Source organism: Watersipora subatra, chromosome 7 (assembly GCF_963576615.1).
Source record: "Watersipora subatra chromosome 7, tzWatSuba1.1, whole genome shotgun sequence".
Lineage (NCBI taxonomy): Eukaryota > Metazoa > Bryozoa > Gymnolaemata > Cheilostomatida > Watersiporidae > Watersipora > Watersipora subatra.
The window spans coordinates 29,538,148-29,563,431 of NC_088714.1; the positions used below are offsets into that span (position 1 = coordinate 29,538,148).

General features: G+C 35.9%; 1 protein-coding gene across 2 annotated transcripts in view; it reads right to left on the reverse strand.

The window, feature by feature from the left end:
- Positions 1-471: 471 nt before the first annotated feature.
- Positions 472-25,284, reverse strand: part of LOC137399575 (E3 ubiquitin-protein ligase RNF113A-like) — a 35,169-nt gene continuing 10,356 nt past the window's right edge. Inside the window, exons 4-8 of one of the 2 annotated variants that reach the window (XM_068085755.1) lie at positions 23,755-23,842; positions 21,123-21,304; positions 7,192-7,316; positions 1,307-1,478; positions 472-928 (exon numbers count right to left, since the gene is read on the reverse strand). In XM_068085755.1, the coding sequence (XP_067941856.1) occupies positions 1,328-1,478; positions 7,192-7,316; positions 21,123-21,304; positions 23,755-23,842 (546 nt within the window). In that variant the 3' untranslated portion in view covers positions 472-928; positions 1,307-1,327. The other variant, XM_068085754.1, reaches the window with a different exon arrangement.

Genomic DNA, 25,284 nt, shown 5'->3' on the forward strand with positions numbered 1-25,284 from the left:
CTCTAACCATGGTTTCTGAAGGACAGACACGCGTCTAATTACACAAAAGATTAGGCTGTTAAAAGGAGACAACTCCAAGAAAGCTAGTAGGTATACTGATTACAAATCATAAAACTACTAGCTGGAACATGAAACTACAAAATTCTCATGAAGAAAAAGTGCCAATAGTTAGGCCAGTTTTCCCAGATGCATAAAACTAGGAACTTAGAACTCGTATCCCAAATCAGTTTGAATATTTGTTTGAGGAAGACAACTGTCTATAACTACATTGAATATTTCTAGGAGTTTTCTAATGGCACTTGAATGTATTTGTTAGAAAAGAGGTTAGCACATTAGAAATGGTTTTTATTTCCTTTGTTAGAAAAACTTTCTTCAACGGCATTCGCTTTTCCGTAAAACAGTTTTTCTCCAAAAAGACATTTTATAAAAATTTCACATTCATGCATTCAGTCTTCTGATTTGAGTGTCTGACTGATATTGATCATTTATCGAATACTTGCACCTAATTGCAGTGGTTTTCTCAACCAACGGGTAACCAATGCTAACAACCCGAAAGCGAAACTTTTATAGCAGGGCCTTCTATAAAAGATAACTCTATGAAAACTGTAAGCCAAAGTCACAAGTCAATGTAAGAATAGAAAAAAATTTCATGGTAAGAATTGTTTCAACGCAAAAGCAGAAAATATTTTTTCAGAGTGCAAGTTCCGTATAATCTCAGAATTTTCTGTAGTCTCAGTAATTGCTCACCCGGAAGTGACTTTGATCGATTGAAACTTGTTTGTGAACATTTGCGTGCCTGGCGCCTGTTGATCAGAAGTGAGCGCCACCTCCACATAGCGATCAGTCAAACCAGTCGAGCGTGCAGCGAGTGAATAACAGCGCTGGTCTACCTGTCAGGCTTCTGATTGATATAGGGTATCGAATGTTTCTATAAATAAACTTCATATATTGACTTACGCAATAGGACAGAAAACCAGGTCCTTAAAAGCAATATCCAGAGATTACAGCTCATTTGTTAACAAAATATAAAAAAGTAGCATTCTTCCATCAAGCAAAATTACTAAAATACATCAGCTGGGATAAATGTTGCATACATGAATCGAATTGCACTCTCATGAGCTGGCCAATAGCTGAGGGTAAGCACCTCCGTTAACCACATCACAACAACCGTTATGAGTCAATGTCTAACTCCTCAACAATAACTACCCATCCGTTAAGAACCCTGGATAAGAAGCCCTGCGTCTCTTTATCCTGCCCAAATTCTCTAGTGCGATATGAAGGCTGCCTCGACAGTATACCAGTATACCAGTTTGGATGATGACAGCATTCAATCTTCATCACTTTTCTCCTTCGCCGCGTCTTGTTCCTGCTTAACTTTGAGTTTGGCTATGATTTCTTTGGCTGGATTGAATATGCCGTTTGTCTGCTGGCCGCAGTTGAAGCATCTCTTGCTTTTTCGGTAGTGACTCAGAGCGCAGCTGCAGCAAAGAGAAGACAACCAGATAACCAGATGAAGCCCTAATGTATCCTGAAATTTTATGCGAGTCTAAAGAGTAGGCAACGCAACCACTGTTTCCATGACGCGCATCATGCAGGTTTAAAGTTGTGCGCAAGTTGTGTTGCTGTGCGAATTAAGTGTTTCTATAGACATTCGCATGATGCGGATTGACTCCGGCGTCTTTTTCAAAAAAGGTAAGCAATTGTACACTATAATTTAATAATTAGGGACGCAGTTAGCGACGCAAACACGTGAACTTCGATCGAAAAAGGACGAAGGGAGTATTGGAATTGTTTAAAATGAATAGCTGGGGCGGTATTGTAATGCGCATCATTCGCAAGTGCTGTTTCCATTATTCGCAAGCATGATGGATTCAATAAGAGTTTTGCGAATCGCAAAACTCGCTTAGCTTTTGGGGACTTATCCCGTTTCCATGATGCGGTCAACATGCGGATTGGCTCAAATTTGTAGATCATGCGAGTCATGGAAACATGGTGATTGACCCAAACAAAGCTTTCAAAGGCCAACCAAGCAGAGTTTGTATGGATCAACCATATGGGCAGGAGCCGACATCAGTGAATAAAAGTAAATATTGGCATTGTTAAGATGGCTAATACTAATAAACCAATAAAATGCACCAGGCATAACAAAATTTGCTAGGGTCACACATTGTAGGTTTTCGTCACCCCGGTCCCTTCTTCTAACCAAAGCTCCAAACACTATAAGCAAAAGTTTGGTCATGGCAAGACAACCCCAGTATTCAATTTATGCTAAACGAGGTGATAATGCCAAGTTTGCAGTCCGACGTCCCGAAGCAAAATTGCAGTGCATGTTAGAGTGTAATGCACTATTTATAACAGCAGTTATTACCTTTGGCAATTGCAAACAGGGTTAATTATGAACAGCCAATAGTAATAATTAACAACATATCGGCTCCGTTTAAAAATAAATACTCATTAGCTAAAATATCCGTAACAAAAATTGGTAACAAATAAAAAATATGTAATCGTTGAATAATAAATTTGATCAGATATAAGTCGATCGATCACGATGAATCGTTTCAAACCCGCTGAGATGAATTGATAATGATTATGTATGCGCAGTCGGTGCCACAAGCAACGGACCATTTTCACATCCATAAGTGCGCACATGCAATTGTATACACTTACATGCGTGTGTACATAGACGTGTGGGTGTGAATGTCTTTGCAGTGCAAAGGAAATTCCTTTGTGATATGACGAATCTCTGAGGAATATCATGAAAGCAATGCTGACGTTTTAAAAGCATGTAGCTATCTTTTAGGAACGCTGACACAGTTGAAGTAGACCTATACATATTTGAGCGTGTATTTAAGGAGTTTGAAAATGTTAAAAAAAGTAGAACTTTTGATGTATTCAGTTTAGAGTCAGAAGAAGTTTACAGAGTTGCAAAACACTGTAGATTTGCGTTACTTTTGCACGTGTTAAAGGTTAGATTTGACAGATTATAATATCTGTGTAGGTGATAATCCATATCTAGGACTGCGATGAGTTTCAATAAATAATCAGGGATAATACATTTTATCAGAAATGATGGCTTGATCAAAGGGATCCATCGCGGCTGAGCAATATTTAATACTACATGTATTTTGGAGAGGTATTGAATAGCATAAGATTATAAACAAATCCGTGCTAAAGATCATCTATGGAAATTTCCAGTCACATGTCACAGTCCATAACCAGTTAAATAAACAAGTATGGATTCAACTAGGAGAACATTAAAAATCTGTGTTTATAAGGAAATTTTTTAGCTGTTTTCGTTTAAATTAGCTCTAAGAAAAATCATACAATCTTTACCATAATAAGACTCGTGTACGTATGTTTGAAGCCATGGTTAAAGCTTGAGAGAATATTGGTGCATCGCATGGGATTTCAACTCGCAACATCCAGCTTTGTAGATCGACCTACCGACACCTATGCCGAACAACGACCTACCGACACCTATGCCGAACAATGACCTACCAACACCTATGCCGAACAACGACCCACCGACACCTATGCCAAACAACGACCTACCGACACCTATGCCGAACAACGACCCACCGACACCTATGCCAAACAACGACCTACCGACACCTATGCCGAACAACGACCTACCGACACCTATGCCGAACAATGACCTACCAACACCTATGCCGAACAACGACGCACCAACACCTATGCCGAACAACCGGAAGTTTGGAATAATTATGCGAATAATTACTCTAAGTACTCTATCGGCAGACCTGATGATCTCTCACAGCATACCTGACTGCCAGGGTACTAATGACTAGTGAAATGAAAAAAAGCATAACGCATCTATGAATTGTATAGATATACCATAAGTCTTGTTGTGGTACATCTATGTTGTGAAGCTATTCTACAAGTGTTATAATGGTACATGCTAGAGGAGGAACGAGACAGGTTTTTCAAGTTCGAGACGAGACTCGAGACACTGTCTTGTAAAAATTCGAGACTCGAGACACGAGACAGTAAAATGATGAGCATTTGGTGATGATTTCACTACACAAGTACTAGCTACTTGGTATATATAAAATTAATAAAACTATTTTTAAATTGAATTTTCACCTGGTGTAAACGATTTAAATACAACAATTTAATAGTGATATGCATGTAGTTTTTGTAAACAAAAGTGACACAAACAGCTTTAAAATACCGAAGTTATATATTCTAAGAATTTTGAGCTTGATTGATCATAATTATTATAAACATATTGCTTTGTACATGTATATTTTTACCATCTATTGAATAGTTCTTACTTTTTAATGTAATGTGTAATGAAACCGATAGCCGTCGCTCTACAAAGAAATACCGCAACTAAAAGAACACACGATAACACTTTCATTCTTATCGTTTCATTAATGTTAAGTTTTGTTTGTGTATTAACTGTAGTATGTGAATTATATTTAAATTGCACTCATGAAATTATATTAATTACTGTATACATGCACATGTATATTCTTATATTGAGCTAACAAAACGTCATTGTTAACCGAACACGGACTATGGTCGACACGGCCTTTCGTTCGTTTCTCCGTGTCCGGACAAGTTTTACCCGCGATTAGTAGTATATACGTAAAAGAGGCCCGAACTTTATGAAGGTCGGTTGGTGTTTAGACACGATACGATAAAATACAGACATTTTACCCGTTATTTATTAAATTGGATTATCCGAAGAGTAAGTAGATACGACCCGGTATCTGTTTTAAGGACACAGAACCGAACTAAAATATAACAGGGCCGTTGTCCGGACTACATGATTAGACTGTGGACAACATAATCAATAGCATCAGGTAGTAACGGACCGGGTGTAACTTTAAAGGCAGTTGCCCGCAATCCATTACAATATATGGAGTTGTTGCTACCGCAAGAAGCCATGTTTTAACAACCGTGCGCAGGCGCTTTAGTTCTATTTCCTGTCTCGAGTTTGGCAATAGTTAAGTCGAGACGAGACCGATACGAGACAGGTCGATACTCGAGACGTCTCGTGTCTCATTCCACCTCTAGTACATGCACAAATTCTAAATTTATACACAGGTATGCGGTGACTTGTCTGTGAATTATGCAGTAACACTACAGATTTATCAAGGTGTGTCTATGAACTATAAAGGTATACTATAGACTATATGTCTTGCGAAGGTAAATCTCGTAAAGTATGTCAGAGGTGATGATACATCTATGAACCACTTTCTAAGACAATCTTGAGAGACAAAAGATCAATCAATCAATACATTAGAAGATTAGTGAAAATATAGCCATTGGTTCATACACTGCCAGCAAAGGTTGATAAGAATTAGATTGGCGCGAAGGCTGAATACAAGTTGAAAGATAAGATTCTGCGGAGAATATATTGCTTATATAAAAAGGTTAGTCTTGGAGAAATGGCCCAATAGTTGAAGAAAGGTTCCTTTAAAGTTGTTAAGCGATGAATACGGTGAATGACTTGCAGACAGGCACAATGATGACACAAATCAAAATATGACTTTTGGTGATGAAATGTGTTGATGAATGATAAAACTATAGAAAAACCAAAAAGTGAGGCTAAGTCTGGTGAGGGTACATCTACGAGATGTAAAACTATTGCATAAGTCTGGGGATAGTACATCTATGAGTTATGGAACTATAGTATAAGTCTGGCGATGGTACATCTATGAGTTATGAAACTACAGATCAAGTCTGGTCATGGTACATATATGAGTCATAAACTACAGATCAAGTCTGGTCATGGTACATCTATGAGTTATGAAACTACAGATCAAGTCTGGTCATGGTACATCTATGAGTTATGAAACTACAGATAACTCTGGTGATGGTACATCTATGAGTTATAAAACTACAGATGTCTGGTCAGGGTACATCTATGAGTTATGAAACTACAGATAAGTCTGGTCAGGGTACATCTATGAGTCACGAAACTACAGATCAAGTCTCGTCATGGTACATCTATGAGTTATGAAACTACAGATAAGTCTGGTGATGGTACATCTACGAGTTATGAAACTGCAGATCAAGTCTGGTGATGGTACATCTATGAGTTATGAAACTACAGATAAGTCTGGTGATGGTATACATGGGATACAATAAGAACTTGACAAGCAAATTAAAAAAGCTGATAGATTAGATATTAATTTAGTTCATTCTATATCAATATTCTATATCAATAAACAATTCATCCTTGTCTCATCCGCATGACTCAACATATAATACCAACAACATTGAAATAAAGACAATAGCCAAACTACTTTAGCGACGAAGAACGTCTATCATTCGCTAGGGTGTAAGTAAGCTAGTGGTATGCCGTGGGAACTCTCTCTCCCCGTCTCTGATAAGCTATTTATCGCAATCACACGGTCAGAGATGCCATGATACGGAGGCGTTGACACAAATCAAGTCACCGCTGAAGGATACGCATTCACGTAATGAAAGATACCCACTCTTATGACATACAGCCTGTTACTGTATAAAAACATTTTGTGGGAAAATTGTTTCCGTGAGATATAAAAATCAAGCATGTTTAATGAGGTACATAAAAGTGATACGTGATGTTGCATATAAATACACTATTCTGTAGAATATCCATGTGTTTTGTTTTGTAACTTGATAAATCACCAACCCTTGATTTGAAGAACAACTATTGAATGCTTAATGTCTATGTCAGAATTTTATATCAGATAAAAATTGTATTTCAAGCGCGGCCAACACTGACTGTCCATCAGGTGGTGTCATATCGATAATGTGGTCGATTGATGGTGCATCGACGACTGGGACAAATTTTCAAACACAAACTTTGGTCGACGTATAGTCCAAACATAATCGGCGATGAGCAATCGAGTGGTAAAGCTCAGTCTATTGCGTTTATTAGATTATTTCAAGGCTGAATGTTAGTGATTTATTTTAGCTTCATGAGCTACTTGAGGATTTAATTTTTAACACCTTTTGTAAATGTGAAACATTTGATAAAAACTTACTAGTAACAAAATTAGCTCTATTTGCTGGTTTTTGTCGATTCTATTTTGCGGATGACGCAAAACTGCGGAATTAATCGTGTCATGAAAACATAGTGCATGTCAAAGTGTCAATTTATATACCTCAATTTGATTTATAAAATTATAGGCGTGCATAACCATTAATATTATCGATATTGTTATTACAAACCTCTCACAGAAGTGGTGCTTGCATTTGGTTACTACAGGGTCCTTGAACGTCTCCCGGCAGATGGTACACTTGAATGGGAGCTCGTCCTCGTCTGAACTGATCTCATATTTACTCATGTCCTCTTCCTACAGAGTAACATCCATCCTACAGTTTTATTTATTTCAGAAAATAAAGATGCGCCAAATTGAATCAGCTTTACACTTAGAAGCCTGACCTTGTATACACAAGCATGCCTCCTCATCCTAGACCTCATTAAAGGTTGACTTGCAACAAAATTCACATTACAGTTATTTGATATGAAAAGATTCACCATGTCTTACTCTGTTGTGTTGTAGGTGCCAAATATGTGGAAAGGTGATTACAAGCTCTTAAAAGCTAAAAAACGAACAGAAAATCGCAGCCACACGAGACCGCTGTAGTTTGGATTCCCTTTCCAAAACGGCTCAAATGTGATGTAGTTGCGAAAGATGGTTTCTGTTTACACTTTCATGCAACCTTATTCGTCGAAATATTTTCATAAATATACTTCACGCATTCAATAAAACTATGTCTATTGTTCTTACATGTCTATTTTATCGTCATCGTAATGCTGTCACTTTTAGCAGTAATATCTTATAACTTACCGTAAAAATTCATTTAATTTTTTTTAGCCTTAGCTTGAAGGAGTACATATCATTGTCTGATAATCATGACGAGCCTGTTGGTCACTTGTGATAATCGAAAAGTGCTGCAGAAGTTATTTGCGAAGTATTGGGTCACATGATTAGATTACGACTTGACAATTGAATAATGCTGAAACAACACTGTAAAGTAGCGAACATCTATATTTGATACGGGGTCTTCGGTAAAACCCGAAGTGTTTGTCATAAACTAGTGCTATGATATGTTTTATATTGAGCGTTTTATTGGTCTTTCAATTCACGTGAGAACATCGCGTGACAAGACGATAACCAAATTTCGTAGCTACGTCACCGAAATAAAGAGATTCCAATCTACAGCGGCTTTTCGTTTTTGAGCTTTTAAGAGCTTGTAATCACATTTCCACATGTTTGGCACCTATAAAACAACAGAGTAAGACATGGTGAATCTTTTGATACCAAATAACTGTAATGTGAATTTTGTTGCAAGTCAACCTTTAACAACGTTCCATCTACTGTGAGAACACAACTCCTTTTGAACTGAATATATTTTTGAAACTCTAAAACTCGGGACTCAATGAAAAAGCAGAAATCAAATATAGTGAAAAGGTTTTTCCCCATTTTTCAGAGAAGTGATGCTTTAGAGGTACGGAAGAAACATAATGGTTGATGTACACTGAGCCTAATTTAGTGTGTATATTAATTGATTAATAGAAAAGGAAATAGTTTTGGCGTAAAGCTCTTGTTGCTGAGAAAAAGAAGCTTTCTAGTTTTGTCGATATTTGATCTTCATTTCCCCTATTAGCCTCGGGCCCAGGCTTCAAACTGTTAAGAACCTTTTATCAAGTCATATCTGTTTTGGCCCTGAATACCGACATAGTTGTCTGCAGAGAAAACATTTTACAAAAGCAATAAGACGCTAGGCTAACATTGGACAGACACCCATAAGCACAACAAATTAAAGGAAAAATGTTTCAAATGAGTAGTACTGTATAGCAACAGACTATGACCAAAACTTGATCCATGTTCTAAAAGAGGTTAAAGTTGCAATATTTGTCAAGTAATTTGGTCCATTTTTATAATCCAATCTTTGATGTCTAATTCTGTGCATTAACGAACATCGAGGTCATAACTGTAACAGTCATGCAACAATCTACGACTCGGTTTCGCTTTAACTATGAATTGTCGGCCATATTTATTTCTTTACGATGTTAGAGCTACTTTGTTGAACAATATGGTGAATCTTTCAGCACTTTCAAAAGGCATTAATCTAATTGCGTTGATCTAATGTCCATTGACCTTTGCTGGTGAGATGTCGGGCCATGGCTGTATCGTTATCAATTTTTTAATATATATCAACATTTTGTCAATCAAATTATTGCAATGAATAGTGGCACATAGTTGGTCAAACTGCCAGACATAAACTCTGCTCAAGGTTGGTATACCTCAGTTCATTGAGATGAAAAAAGCTACTAAAATCTTTCCTTAGATGCATTTTGAGCGAAAGTGTTTGTTAAAACAGTGGCAAGATCCGAGATTTTGGCAGAAATAGGAATAGAATAAGTTGGGCTCTCAGAATTTCTATTCTGAGTGCCCAACTAGTTAGTACAAAGACTTGTCTCAAGAACAAGTACAAGAATTTGAAAAAGTATAACAAGCAATCATGACAAGTTTTCTAAGAATTGATTGTTTTCCTAAATTTTTATCACTGGTATCTTCATTATCATTTGCTATTTTACAAACTAGCCTCAATAAACATAATTTTTTATTTATTCTATCATGCGAGAACATAAAACAATGCAAATATGATTAAAAGACTTATTAAAACTTTATTACTTTAAAATTATTAAAGGTTAATTAGTAATAACCTACTAAGGAGCTAGATTTATTTTAAATAAATAAAGAGACAACTCCAAATTTGCCGAGATTTACAATTATCTGCTTCTACTGACCAACTAGCCAGACAATCAGACGCTCTCACCCGGTCTTTAATTTACATGTTATTTGTTTCATGAGCCAAAATTAAAAATACAAACAGGATCTAGGGCATTCTCAGCGGCAAGTCCTGTTGGCTATGATGTCACTACAAATATAGTTACATCATCAACGATGGACAGTGTCATTAACAAGGCGGTGGCAAGGCACTGACCTACATGAAAAATGAGTGGGAAGGTCAGAGCTAAATATAGTTTGACCAATAGAAAGCCTGCACAAACAGACCCACCGCCTCTGCGTCTTGACAGTATACAACATTCTATGCCGTTGTCATGGCAACAAACGGTGTAATCCAGACTTTAACATAGGCATGCCAAGTAGAAAAGACAACTGAGGAAGGTCATTCCAAATAGTGCTATTATTACTCTAGACCTCACCACAAAACATTCTGAACAGGCTTTCCTCAGCCAATCAACGAACTTCAATTGCATAAAACTGACAAAGCTCTCTGGGCATCACCTCATTGTTTTTTACGCATTTCATTATGTTATTCTATTATCTTTTCATATATTATTTGCTTATCTGCCTATAATTCAACTTTATACCGGCTACAATGAGGTGAGGATAGGAAAATCAAAAATATTACAAAGGATCCCAGGCTACAAAAGTGATTTATTATCAAACTAAATGTGACAAGTTGATGCATGAAATTTGGCATCCTCTTTGGTACAGTCATACCGCGACATGCGACGTATGTGAAAATCAGCATACGAGCAAAGTTTTGAGCAAGTTATCTTGAGATATGAAAAATCTTTATAATATAAGCCTAGTCTCGATAGCCACTAAATGGCCAAGTATGAGAGAGATTGATTTTGAGAGCAGCATCGCTCGGTCTTTCTCGTCAAACCAATTTGAAAATGTTTTAAGGTCAGCTAAAAGTTACTGTGAAAACGAGGCAGAAAGTGCCAAGCCAAAAATAGATCAGCGAAATCTAAGACAAAATTAAAGTTTAGTTAAAAATGAAAACTTAGCCTTAAGTGTATGTGTTTAGGTGAAGCTGTTTAATTTAACTTAAATGAAGCTAAATTCATTTAAGTTAAATTAAAATTTTATCTTAGGTAGCGTCACAAAAGGTCTAGCATACTGAAGGCACTGCTGTCAAGTCTTTCTCAGACCTTCGTTAGCCACAACGTCTGTCATGAAGGTAAGAACTCCATACAGTACTGTACATAGTAATGTTATATTTTATTGCAGATCATACCCACTAGATAGGTATTTGTTATTTTGTGAGCGTAGGTAGTGAATTACGACAAAAACATGTTTTGCCGCTGTAATATCCTGTTTTTGATGGTTTTTTCATAGTATGGGAACGGATTAATATGTATTTAGTTATTTTATATAGAAAACATTGCATTGAGATACAATAATATTGATATACATGTACAAGCTCATTCCCAGAACGCATTAAGCTCGCATGTCGAGGTACGACTGTAATAATATTGCATGTGTCGACCTTCATGTTGAATCCAAGGCTAGTTTTCAATTTAACCTAGAGTTACAACCCCCCACTATGGTCAATACCAGCTGTTAATCAAAAGGCTGATACAAAATGATGTACTGAGTGTAGTGTAACTGGGCCAGGCTTATTTAAGACTAGGGGTAAGAACAAGATGCTCGGAATTCCTTTTATTTTCAATCAGATATCTTGCAGGTGGGTGTTTGAGAGGCTGGTTCTCAGGAACCAGACAGAGCTTGGAAACCAAATATTTTACCGACCATGCGAAATGCACAGAGTGTTTGTGTGTAATGTTTGGATGAAATCATTAAAAACATGGAAACGCATGGTGTTTACGCAGACTAACAGACACGCACAATGACAAAGTGGAATTTTTTAATATAGATTTTAAATGAGTTTAAAATCGAACCTAAACGCTTATCGTAACTTCAATAGCCGTTTAGGTGCAAAACACTCATACAATGGCTTGGCAAAAGTTTATTGGTGGCTGATAAAAACACTCGGGAACATAAACCCCTAGCGAAATCATTATGAATGGCTATGAGAACATAAACCCCTAGTGAAATCATTAGGAATGGCTATGAGAACATAAACCCCTAGTGAAATCATTAGGAATGGCTATGAGAACATAAACCCCTAGTGAAATCATTAGGAATGGCTATGAGACATTTTCGTGAGTTCTAGACTTGAATGAATAGCGAATAGCGAAAGCTAAAAGTAAAACATCCCATAGATGTGATGCACTCATACAAGCTACATAGGTGAAACTTGATCTTTGTTTGTTAGACTGATGAATAGTACAATTTCAAATTTAAAGATAAGCTTACACAGAATTTTAGTAGATTATCTCGGAAAGTATCGGTATTTTTCTGTCATTATGCGATTGTTTTTGATGTTTGAGTTGATCTGACCGCGAGGATGTTTTAAGATTAAAATTTAAAAAACTTGATCGCAACCAAAAAACCTAAATATTTGTATAAGTCATCTTTAAAACATTTATTATCTATTAAAAATTTACTACAGATTCTTGGCAAAAACAGTTAAGTACAGCCACAGATAATGTCAAGTTAGGTTAACGCAGTTTGTTAACAAGAGAATGCAACTTCTTGACAATCGTTATTCAAACAGGATACTCGGATGACGGATATGAAATAGATTTACAAAATACTCAAGCTCCTATACTTATATTTCAACTACTTAAGTACCATGCCTTCACGCGCAATCCATCGTCTGTGTGATTAAATACATGATAAGCTCAAGGATTGAAAAACCAAATGATCAACATTCTTTGAAACTATCTTGCAACTTTTATCAACACTAGCGCTTTAGCAGTCTAGTGTGCCGTGAGAGATCGTCAGGTGTAACAACTATGTATAAAATAATTTTGAAATGGTGGAAGATGGTTGATAAGCAGTTGCTAGAGAGTCAGACTGTGAAGCCGACAATCAAGAGTTTGAATCGCATGTGACACCGTTTTTCCCAAATTCCAACCAATTGCTTCGGACAGATTATTGGATGAACATGAAACTTATTATATTAATGATTATTTTATCAATATTTTTATTCTAAACCATGCTTATCGATATTCTCACAAGCCAAACGACTTTTATCTAGCCTAGCTTATATAATATTTAGCGGAGACTACAATCTCATGACACAAGTTTGTCCATAACTTGTAATTTTTCAGAATGATCATCCAGAGAGGACCAAAGTAAAAATTGGACAGAATAGTTGTGGAAGGGGAGAAGAGATAGAGATTAGCATTGTCGTGGAAGGTAGAGAGCGCAAACGGATGCAAATGACAACAATAATAATCGAGAGACAAAGAGAAAGAGAGGAAGGATGAAGTATAGTGCAAATCTGAGGAGCTGCTTAAAGCAAAAAATAAGGACTAGTCAAGTCCGGGTTGGCGTGAAAACAGCAAACAGATGTTATGGAAGAAAGGATAAACAGACCTATGATGCAACACCTGTTAATCACTTAAATGACAGTGGCATGCTTTCTAGTTGGCAAACCTGATTAAAGGGTCTCACACTGGAAGGGTCAGTAACATCAAATTTGTGTAGATGATATCAGAAAGTATAGATATTTTTCTATCATTTGACATCAGTGATTGAAACAGGATATTGGATATTTCAAGATTAAAATCAATTAAACTTGATCACAGTTAAAACGTTCAGAAGAAAGACTTCTTCAAAATTGATGTCAATAGTAGCACTTCCTGTTTGTCCCTCATGTTATAACATCGGCTATTGCGTTCAAGTATAACTATTTGATAAAAAGTACCTATACATTAAATAAAATCTTTTAAAATTTGACGTAAGTGACTCTTTAAACCTTTATGTGAATTTACCTTCGATTCCTGATGATCAAAAATCACGCCTACAGTAAACAGTTATTTAAAATTATCGCTTAAACTGACAACTTTCAACATCATCAAGTTCATTGCTACAATTTTTCAACGTCATCACATGTTCAGTAAAGTTACATGTTTCTTGTAATGGCAAGCAATCAGGCTGAAGAACACTGGAGAAATATTTAGCGGTGCAGTCATCTGCGGTGAATTTTAGCGCATTTAGCTGTATTTAGAAAATATTGCTTGTCAATATTGACTCACCAATTATAAGTATGTTTTAAAAATAAGTCTAAAATGTGGCAGAAATGAGTAATTTGATTTATAATTATAACCCGAGTCGCTTTAAAATAACACTATATGCCCAAAATAAAAATTGTTAGAAAAAAGGAACTCTACAACATGCCTATACAATATACCCTTGCCATACGATTTTAATTCCTTTACAGCATTGGCTTCGTAAGGTAAAAATGTCATATAGAGGAGTATAAAAACCAAAAGTAATTATCTAATACAAACGCACCCTGGTAAAAATATCAAAATTTTATATACGCAGTGTACATATTAAAAATTCACAACAAATATGTTAACCTTAGTAACTATCGTTACCTACTGTAACAGTACCTTTAGTGTACAGTCAAACATGGATAACTCGTCCACGGATAGCTCGAACACATGGTTAATTCGAACATTTCCTTTGGTCCGTTCCCACGTAATGATAAATTGCTATAGATAACTCGAACTCAACACTGTTAATTCGAACTGTTTTTTTGCCCAACGGCTACCGAAACGGTTGTTATCGCTTTAGAAAATCACTTTATTCAAAGCCATAGAGGTAAACTTCATCTTTTCGTAATTCATAAGCGTCGTTATTACCACCATCGGCAAAATATTTTTGTCAACGACTTTTCTAAAAGTTTGGTGAAATTTGATTTATACTGCGATACGATGAATAGCACGGGCTAGCCGGGTCACGTGTGCAAGGATTTTCGCCACGCACATACAAAACAAAAACCGCATGTTGTTTTTGTTTTGTATGTGCGTGGCGAAAATCCTTGAGTGCGTGGCGTAACCCAGCTAGCCCGTGATGAATAGTTTTCCGACGTTGATTCCGTGTTGAATCAACGTCGGAATGTTGAATGTTTAAATCGTCTTAAAAATTCTTGTAATTAAACGTATACGTTGTCTGAGCTACAAAAAAACTATTCATCGTTTGACCTAAACACAGAATACGTGTGTACATTCAATAAGTATCTATTAAAAAAGCGTGAGTGATATAGAATGTACCGTAAAACCTCGTAAAACTTCTAATTGAACTGCCTCGGAGTGTTGCTCTTAACGAATCCCAGGTAAAGTAAGGTAATCTGCATAAACTTCAAGAAAAAACGGCAAAATTGATCGTGGGTAAAACCCCAAAAGAAAAAAATGTCTTTTCTTTTGAGCATTTCAACAACGATCAAGTTTTGCCAATGTCAATCTGAAAAACGTCCTGGCAATAACATCACCTCAAACAACAAACCAATCTCAAGTGATAGAAAAATCTCTATACTTTTTCATGAAAACGTTTTAAACTTTACATTAAAAGCATTCAATTTGAAACAAGCCATTTGTGCTTTTGATTTATATTATAGTTTGTATATGTACATGTATCTACTAATAAATAAGTAAATATATGGACTTGTGACAGTGCTCTGATAACTTGAACGCTCTGATAATTCGAACACTTTTGCTCGGTCCCTTGAAGTTCGAGTTATCCATGTTTGACAGTATTTAGTGGTTGTGATCTGCAATAAAATGTAACATTACAATGTACTATGCGCAGTACGTGCCGTAGAGAGTTCTTATCTTTGAGACAGACGCATAACATTAACATTAGATTTAACATAAATAAATTTAGCTTACTAAACACAAACTTAAAGCTAAGTTTTAGAATGTATTTTACTAAACTTCAACTTTGCCATCGGCTAAAAGTGTATTACCTATATATATATATACGGTTTCGTTTTCACTATAACTAATAACGAATAATGCTCAACCGAGAGAGAACGAGCATCGTATCTCTTTCATGCATTGTGGGAGAAATTTTGAAGAATAAAATATTGGCACCTTCGTTATTCTAACATATTCAGCACACTGACTACTCAAGTTGAATTTCAAGAAAATTTTTTGTTGATTTAGTATGGTAAAAAAATGTCATATGGCGAGGGTACAAACACATCGTGTTCCCTATAGTAAGTCGAAAAAATCGTATAACAGGGTCATCTTAACCAGAGGGCGCACTGTATACATCGGTACTATATATATTATATGATAAGCTGTTGTGTATACATTTCAAAAAGAAAACATGTGGCTCAAATTCCATCTTCCAGTGTTCCTTATAGAGTTTGCATCGCTAGTAGTACTAGCGGACTTCAGCGTCTGCACAACTGTTCCTATTCGTGACCTCGAATACTCAACTCTTTGTTTTACTTGACAATGAATATCTTTACAGATGAAATAGTAGTACAGTATACACACAATATTACATGTTAAACATTAAATTCCGTAATAAAGTTAAATTTAGCTTTCTAATAAAACTGCGACCGATGAACAAAGTTATACATACAACAGGATAGTGTCGTAATGCACCTACATGTTATGTGCTGGCTTAAAACTATAAAGATTAGGCTTTGTTTGACAAATATATTTTCAGATCTCTGACTGAGGTGACAATTATAAAAATCTTACATGTGATGGGGCCATACTTGACTTTTAAGCAAGCTTTGAGAGTCATATAGAACTTTTTAACAGTAAATTTTCGCTGTGTGTTGAGACACTTGAGCCTTTCACCTTCCGAGATAAGTCAAAACCACGAGGAAACAATAAAATAACCTTTATTCTCACAAATAACAACAGCATGGGTCAAAATTACTTCGTTTTTCATGTTTGCTTTTCAGGAGTTTGCAGTTATGTACCATAAGGTCTGTGAAATTTGTACATTTATAAAAAAAGCATAATAGTATATATCTATGACGTCCTTCATGCAGGATTTTAACAGGTCTGTGAAGAACAATAAAAAAACTGTTGTAGCATTCAGTTGGAATACTGGATCACCGGTGCATAACCTAGAATTGACATAGAATAGAAACATCTAAATGTCTTGACCAAACCATCCATATTTGGGTAAAAGATGCTCTCTAAATAACAGAATAATAATAACAGTAATAACATGTATTACATATACGTTATATATATTACAAATATGCTATATCACATATATATGTTAGATATGCCAAATATGTTATATTACATACATGTTATTCATTACAGATATATTATATTACAAATGTTATATATTATATAGCAAATATGCTAAATGTTTACACCTTACGACAGAATTTCGTAAACCAACATTTTATATTCCTCGTGAGACCAGATAAGGGCATCGCATGCGATAAGCAATCTGTGAATGAACTATGTCCTGCAGTGAAATATGGAAATGAAAATGTTTTGCAAACACACTCGTATGACTAATTCAATTGGCTCATGATCAATAAATCATTTGTAAACAAAGCCATGGAAAAGCGGGCTGTGCAATTATACAATATGTTCGACAGTCTGCATGTTACACAGCCTACTCGAGAGCGAGCCACTAAGTACGCCATATGAAACAAAACCTTTTTCTAAAACTTATCGATGAGAGATGTCATCTGATTGTGTCTGAATAGGTGTACCACTAGTGAACGACTCCACTTGAGGAAAAAAGGTGGTGGGTTTCGCTGCTCCTTAGTTTACCAAAAATTTTTGTTTGTAATAATGATTGAAAGACCGAACTTCCGAAAGCTGAAACAAATAGTGAACATTACAACTATGATAGGATAGGAAAGAAGCTAAGGGTTATAGACCAGCACCTAATATTTACAATAGAGCGTGTTAAAGTTTATGAGTTGTGATTTTTTTAGTTTTTTAAATTAGTGACTATGCTAATTGTTTATATTACATCAATTAAAGGTTTTGGAGAATTTTCATGGTTTGTGTCCTCCTTTTTTACATGACGGTTACAGGTTTTCAACTCATTTCTGTTATGCATTTCCCGAAAACATTTCAACACACTTTACTTGCACGATATGAACAAATCGCACACGACGTATAACAATTATTTTGAAACTATCCGTACTAGCTGCTTCAACAATCTACCTAATATCTGGTTCTTTTAGCAGAGAAAGGTATTTTAAACTATATGTCAAACTATTTATTTGCTTCAAGTTGCAACTGTAGCCCTTTTTTCTTGTAACAACTTATGTAAGTCAAATGAGATCGCTGTTGTGTCATACACCATGTTACATCATACAACAGCAACTATGTACAATATCAACACTACTGTGACAATCGAGATTATTCACTCCGGGATCTTATGATCGGAAGCCAGTGAATGCTTAAAGAAATACGAGTCAGTAAGTAGGAATGTCCCACTAGGTGTTACCCGGAGATGCTGCGAGTGCCTGGGATGAAGATATCTAAACAAAGCTTTCATAATCGCAGAGGACAATGCGTGGAATTCTTAACATAAACAAACTGTTGAGCTTTGATTGCGATCAGCTGATGGAACGCAGGAGTACGTGTCCGCTAGCAGTTAGTCACAATGCAGTATAGCATCATAGGAATAGATTTTGACATGGCGCAAAAATGATTTCTCACAAAAAACAATAGAACTGGCTACAAAAAAGCTGAAATCTTTGTCAGAAGCTGGCAGACACTGTGTGAGTTGTTTTGATGGAATTTGTACATAAACTAATAAACATATACTAAGTATTTAAAATAGAGCCTCTTTTGCCTGTACCTGGCCAGAGCAATATCAATTGAGAAGAATAAAGTAACAGAATGTTTTGTACTGATTTATTTGCTATAGAAGTAAAACAAGTTGATCTTTTACGATGAGGTAGAGAAACCCAAAAATCGGATTACAAGGAGATTGGTATGTCCATAGACTACTTGAAAAGTGTGACGCTGTAATAATACAGGCATTGGAGATTACACACAGGTGATGCAAATTTAATCAACCTGAATATACTCTGAAATAAAATAGTCTGTACTGGCTTTTTAACCATAATTCATTATGGAAACTTCAAAAGGCAAACTATTAAGATATCAAAATTGGTTTTACTAACACTGGAAATACTATTAATCCATTTCACAACTAAAGAACAACTTTTTACAGAATTTTCACATTATCTAATACCCTAAACTGTATATCAAGAGGGTAGATAGTGTACAAAGTGCACTGACATTCTTACAAATACTCAATTAATAAAGCAGGTAAGGGTGGAGACTGTAGCAGCTTGTACCCCCAGCTTCCTTTCCTCAGAATTTAGAACACAACGAAAAAGTGTACAAATAACTTGTGAGTTTTACTGTAGTGAAATAATTAGCATATAAAAAAAACACACTACGTTAATAAACCATAGAAAGCACGAAATACAGTGAGTATGTCGTAAACCACAATGAACACGAATGCATACAATATTGAGGATACCATGGAAGAAAGCGTCACTACATTAAAGATGAAAATAGACAAGCACAAAAATAATAAAGGTTCTTAAAATGAAGTGAACTGGAGAAACATTTTTAGTTTTACGGGCAGTTTTACTTAGATCCACAGCCTTCACATGTCTCATTATCTTTAGGAACAGATACAATTAGCTTGCGGTGGAAATGAATACAATGGAACTGAAATCACGTTATCTGAGAATTACCTCTTTTGGTCTAACACAGATGCACTGGCTTCCTCTCTACCAACATATTTTTTTGTGTGTGATACATTGGCTACAAAAACGACCCATTTTGTCGGTGTGTGCAGCCACACCTTCAAATGATATTTCAATTCATCTCACTTCACAATTTTGCCAATTTTTCGGAAAGACAATTAATGCGTATGTAATAAAATTCCGGCAAAAACACTTGATCTCACTAAAGACGGGCGTGTCGAGCAAACTGAATGAATTAGTCATGACATTCATCCAACATGTCTTTGTTTAAATCCCGTAATAAAATATGTAGCCAAATTAACTGACTCAAGGCATACTAGCCAACAACGGATGAGTTACAGGTGAGACGTAACACCAAGTCCGTTCTTAATAAAAAATGTTTTCACTATAAACTAGCCAAAAACATTCAGCAAACAAAACCCTCAGATAATATGGAACATAGCCATCGGCAAAAAGGGGATAGCAGCGAGAAATAATGGCTAGGCTTACAAAGTCACAGAAAGGTTTGCTAGCTGTGAGACTAAAGAAAAAATGCGGCAACAGTTAAAGGAACGTCTCAAAAAACCTATGCAACCTTATCACACTATGTTACTGTTGTGCGAATGATGCAGATTTGGAGTTGTGCGCACATTGAGTTACTGCTCGACAAGTTTATCAATGAACATCCGCATGCTGCGGATTAATTGAGGCGCGTTGTTAGAGGATAAAGATTTCTATGCCAGAGGTTACACTGGCCCCACTCAGAACTGCTTAACCCTTTGGCTGGGTAAAAGCCCCGCAAAAACAACCAAAAATTGTGAAATTATTTTTTAATTCAATAAACTCGGTATTCTATGAACATACATAGCTCAAACTAAAATTTATTTCTATTAACAAAATCTTTTGTACATAAACATTCATTTACATATGTACTGCTACAAAGACCTACGACTATGTACAATTGTCCAAGTATGAAATACTTGGAAGCATTTCTTTCGGCAGAGTCCAAAGCCACAGCGTAGCCAACGCCAGTAGCATCGTCCGAGCTACCATAACCATCACTTTTCTCCGTATATTCAAAGTCTTCACAGTTTACATCCTACCATCATCTGAATTATTACTATTATACTGATCAGACAAAAGATCACAAACAATCGCGGGATCAAATAAATTAATATTTTTTGTTTTGAACGTCGAGCTGCATGTTGACTGATTTTCCAACTTTTTAAAGGAGTCGCCAATTTGTATTTTTTTAGCTTTTAGCACAAAGCAACGCCTCCCAGATAATCATTTCATATTTTAATTTATCGACTAATATCTTGTCAATAATAATTAAGATTTACTAGCGTTTATATCTTTTGTTTATTGTTACTAGGCGACAGCTTTATAAACGTCTACCGAAAGCGGCAAAAGTTGTTTCCCCATGGAACCGATAAACGACATTTTGGTCGTTTCCCCAGCCAAAAGGGTTAAATCGAAATAGGAACAACTAAAACGAAGAAAATGTTTAAATTGGAATAGCTTGAGCGGTATTTCCTTGCGCATCATTCAACAGTGTCATTTTCATCTTGGACAAGCAACAAAACTCTTTGACTTGCGGGTTTTTAACATTTTTATCTCGAGGATGACACAAACTTTCGGATTAATCGTCAAGGAAACAGTGTCAAAATGAAGTAGCAAGAAGTCAATCATGACCTTTGACCTGAGCCATCACTCCTAGCTGATGTAGTGATGACTCAGCAATAGTAAACAAAAAATGTGCAAACCTCTAAACCATTAGCTTCTTCCCTCTCCAGCTGCCAGCCGTGTTTGTAGTCTCCACGGTCATGCATGAACTTACACGAATCACCAAATCCGCAGAAGCCTGTCTCCTTGTAGTCCTTACAAACGTCTGGCTGATAGTCCCACCTGACTGTAGCTCGAAGGTGGGCTGGTGCACGCATCGGCCCTGTTCACAAAATAACTGCTAGCTGAGGAACCAAGACCACATCAAGGCGACACTCTACCCTAGTTTCACCATGAGATGAATACATGATGTTAAAAGGTCTTTGTAACTTCAACTTTTTTCTTGCTGATAATGTGAAAAAAGCAAACAAATCTTCCAAACAAAGACTTTCACCTCATCAATCAAACTTAATTGCGAATCGTAAACGCACAAACAAACGTTGACTACATTCAGGTGACACACAAACAATTTGAGTCTTTGTATTTTTGTTATTACAAATGAATTGTCAACTTGGCAGACCTATGATTTGGAAAATCTTATTAGCAGTGTACTACTAATAAAAAAATAGTCGGCTTTGTGAAGGACAGACATTCATATTATCAATTTTACATGGTGCGAGTGGGTACACTTTAGTTTGTTTTCTATCGTAACAATGTTGTTATTTTTGCTATTTCTACTAGCTCATAAATATTCAGTCTTTTGATCATGATTACAAATGAGAATGACATGCATCGTCGGTAAAACTGTCTTCTCGACTGAAGAACAGCAATATACCATCTTTACTATAATAAGAGCAGTGCCCATCCGCATGTCCGAAGCAATGCTAAGAGCGTTAGAAAAAAAGATTGCCTCGCACGGGAATCACACCCAGAGTGTCCGATTCAACGGCAAGCACGCTACCGCTCGGTCGCCGTACCACTGCATAAGGTAATTCTCCATATACTCATTACTCATGACAATCTCTCACAGTGAATGGACTAGCAAGAGTACTAGATTTTTATATAATATGGAGTAGTCTATTAGTGGAGTGAAGCTCATAGGCAAACAAAAATGCAGCTCGTTTCAGGAGCGTTCCTGAAATTTATTCCTTTCGTATGGTACCCAATCAGTGGCTAGCACTAATCGCATGGCACACTCAGTGACTAATACCAATCTGGTTTACTCCAAAAGGAACCAGATAACAACGACGTTTGAGCTTGTACAATGAAATGGCTGTCTTACGCGTTCATCCAAACAAGCGAGCTCCATGAAATCTTGGAGTATCACACAAGAAACACGAATTGTACCAGATCGAGCAAAAGTATAGTTCCATAACGCTGTCACATTTATCAACAGAAATTAAACCACAGTCCGCGAAACCTATAAACATGCCACATCTTAAAGCAATAACAAGTGAACACGAAAATATTCTAAAAACCAGCCAATTTATATAATTTTATGAGCAAACGACTAGAATATTTTAAAAATCTAGCAGATTAGAGACGCTTAGCACTAATTAGTGTGCAGAAATGGGCTGAGCCAGCTGGACTTGTAGAAGATTATAATTAACGCCGGTGCTCCGGCGCTGAGTGAACATACAGGAGCATTAAACATTCTAAGATCTCAAGGACATGATTAACAGCTTCATAAATCAACTGGAAATGCGCTTGTCTGTCAGAGATTGATTAGCGCTCCTCCGCAAAAACCCTCGCCACCTACAAAGCGACCTTATCAATCCAAGCTGATTGTGAAGAACCAAAACAAAAAATTCAGCTACATGGCATATCTCCTAACAAATTCTCTGTTCTTATGGCTGTATTAGGGGATAGAAAGAGCAGTCAAGAACAGATCTATCTTAGATATTATGTCTATCTTAAATATTAGGTCTATCTTAGATATTAGGTCTACCTTAGATAATAGGTCTACCTTAGATATTAGGTCTATCTTAGATATTAGATCTATCTTAGATAATAAGTCTACCTTAGATAATAGGTCTACCTTAGACATTAGGTCTACCTTAGATAATAGGTCTACCTTAGATAATAGGTTTACCTTAAATATTAGGTCTATCTTAGATATTAGATCTATCTTAGATAATAAGTCTACCTTAGATAATAGGTCTACCTTAGATATTAGGTCTACCTTAGATAATAGGTCTACCTTAGATAATAGGTTTACCTTAGATATTAGGTCTATCTTAGATATTAGGTCTATCTTATATATTAGATTTATCTTAGATATTAGGTCTATCTTAGGCTTTAGGTCTATCTTAGACTTTAGGTCCATTTCAGAAACCATTTCTGACTCAAAAACTACGGCTATTAAATCATATTCCTTGCTAAAAGAATCTAACCTGTAGTGAGAAATATACAACATCATTAAACCTATGTGTGCTTATTGTTTTAATATTTGTTACTCATCCAAAGAGAACATAAAAGGTTTTGTCTTCTCCTGACTATGTCAAGCCCAACAAACTACAAACTCATTACTATTATAGTAAATGCCAGAAAAAGCATTCTTACAATTTAAACCAGTTTCACCCTCTCACACTCCCCCCACCCGAGTTAAAGTTTACTGAGAGTCTAGCTGTAGAGGGAAGCCTGCTACAATATGCCAGTGTTGACAAGTGTTTGGGAGTGATCATTGAATATACTACAGTGCAAGTGTCAATCAACAGCTATAACAGTATATACCTTTTCTGTTGAATCCGCTGGCAGCATTACCATATATCGTGTCTTTCTTTTCAATATATTGCTGGTAGCCAGCCATTCCTCGGTAGACCTGCAGCAAAGGTATTAAATCTTACATGGGACCAACTAAGACTGATTAGTATGATTTATAACACACCTTATAAAATATTACATGCAAAAGCTATGCAAATTAGAAAATGTGTCAATTGAAAATTTTGCAAATATCCAAGGACTTCAACTAAAAATGCCTTGTACCCAAATACTGATCTGATGATTTTCACTAACCCGACCCAGATTATTGATATTTCATGTTGCAAGGTAGACCATTTATTTTATTGCAGAAATAAAATAAACATATATACATGTAAATTTGTTTGAGTTGTTGTAATGTGTATTAAATACTTACTTCAGTAATATATACATGTATACCCTGTGTATAGATACAGTATATATACAGTGTATATACGGTATATATATAACTGAAATAAATAATTATCTAAAGGAAAATTACTTAAGTAAAGCTAATAAAGATTGCTCAACACAAAGTCTTGAGCTAATATATAATTATTTTAAATATATAATTAGTTTAAAAAATGATTTGGTTCATAGCTTTCAGTTAATGTCAGCTACACTGATGCCAACTTTCATCAGCCGGATGAGAGGAAAGACTGCATCTTTACAACTAAAAGTAGCTAGAAGCTAAGTACAAACTATTCTTTAAACCAATTATATATATTTAATAAACTAATAATATATATAACTAAAGGTAGTATGTAGCAAGATGGCGAATGTGGAAGATATACGATTGGAATCAGGATGGTACATGTGCACCTATCATGCAGCCTTTACTCGGAAAGAGCACTAAGTGACTGTATGAGCCTGCAGCAGCTAATAACCAGCTAATGTTTATACACATAGCTTCAAAGGAAATCATACACAAACAAGTAGAAACCTGGTAAGATTATATGAAGTAGCCTAGACTCCTATTCACAATCAGTCACACCCAGTTAGATGACTATTTAATGAATATAAAAACCAGGAATCCCAAACAATAGAAAAATTAGATTTTTTATAACTCATTCAGCGTCGATAGATTAATGATTGACTGTCTTCTTCATATGAGTCAGACTAGATAAGCTTGTATGCAAAATACGGTTTCGTATAACCAATAATTCCTCTTTATAAATATTAACAAGGATACAGATTATCTTCCTCAAGCAGTTTATCTGAGAATAAAGGTTGCATATGTCCAAGATCGCTATTAGTACTTGGACAAATCTCTAAAACTTTGAATTTGTCTGAAGTTTTTCCGCCAGACTACTCTTTGTTCACCTTTCAGATCAGTTTCTGATAACTAATTGCCACCATCTTGTCTATAATGTCATAAGCAGAATCAAAATAGTATTTAGAAAATGCTTTGTTTGAACCAGGTGAATCGCAAATTGTCTCGGTGACCATTAAAAGTTGCTGTTTGATACAGGCAGTTGACGGATCTAAATCTACTGCTAAAAATTTAGAAACTCAACATTAATG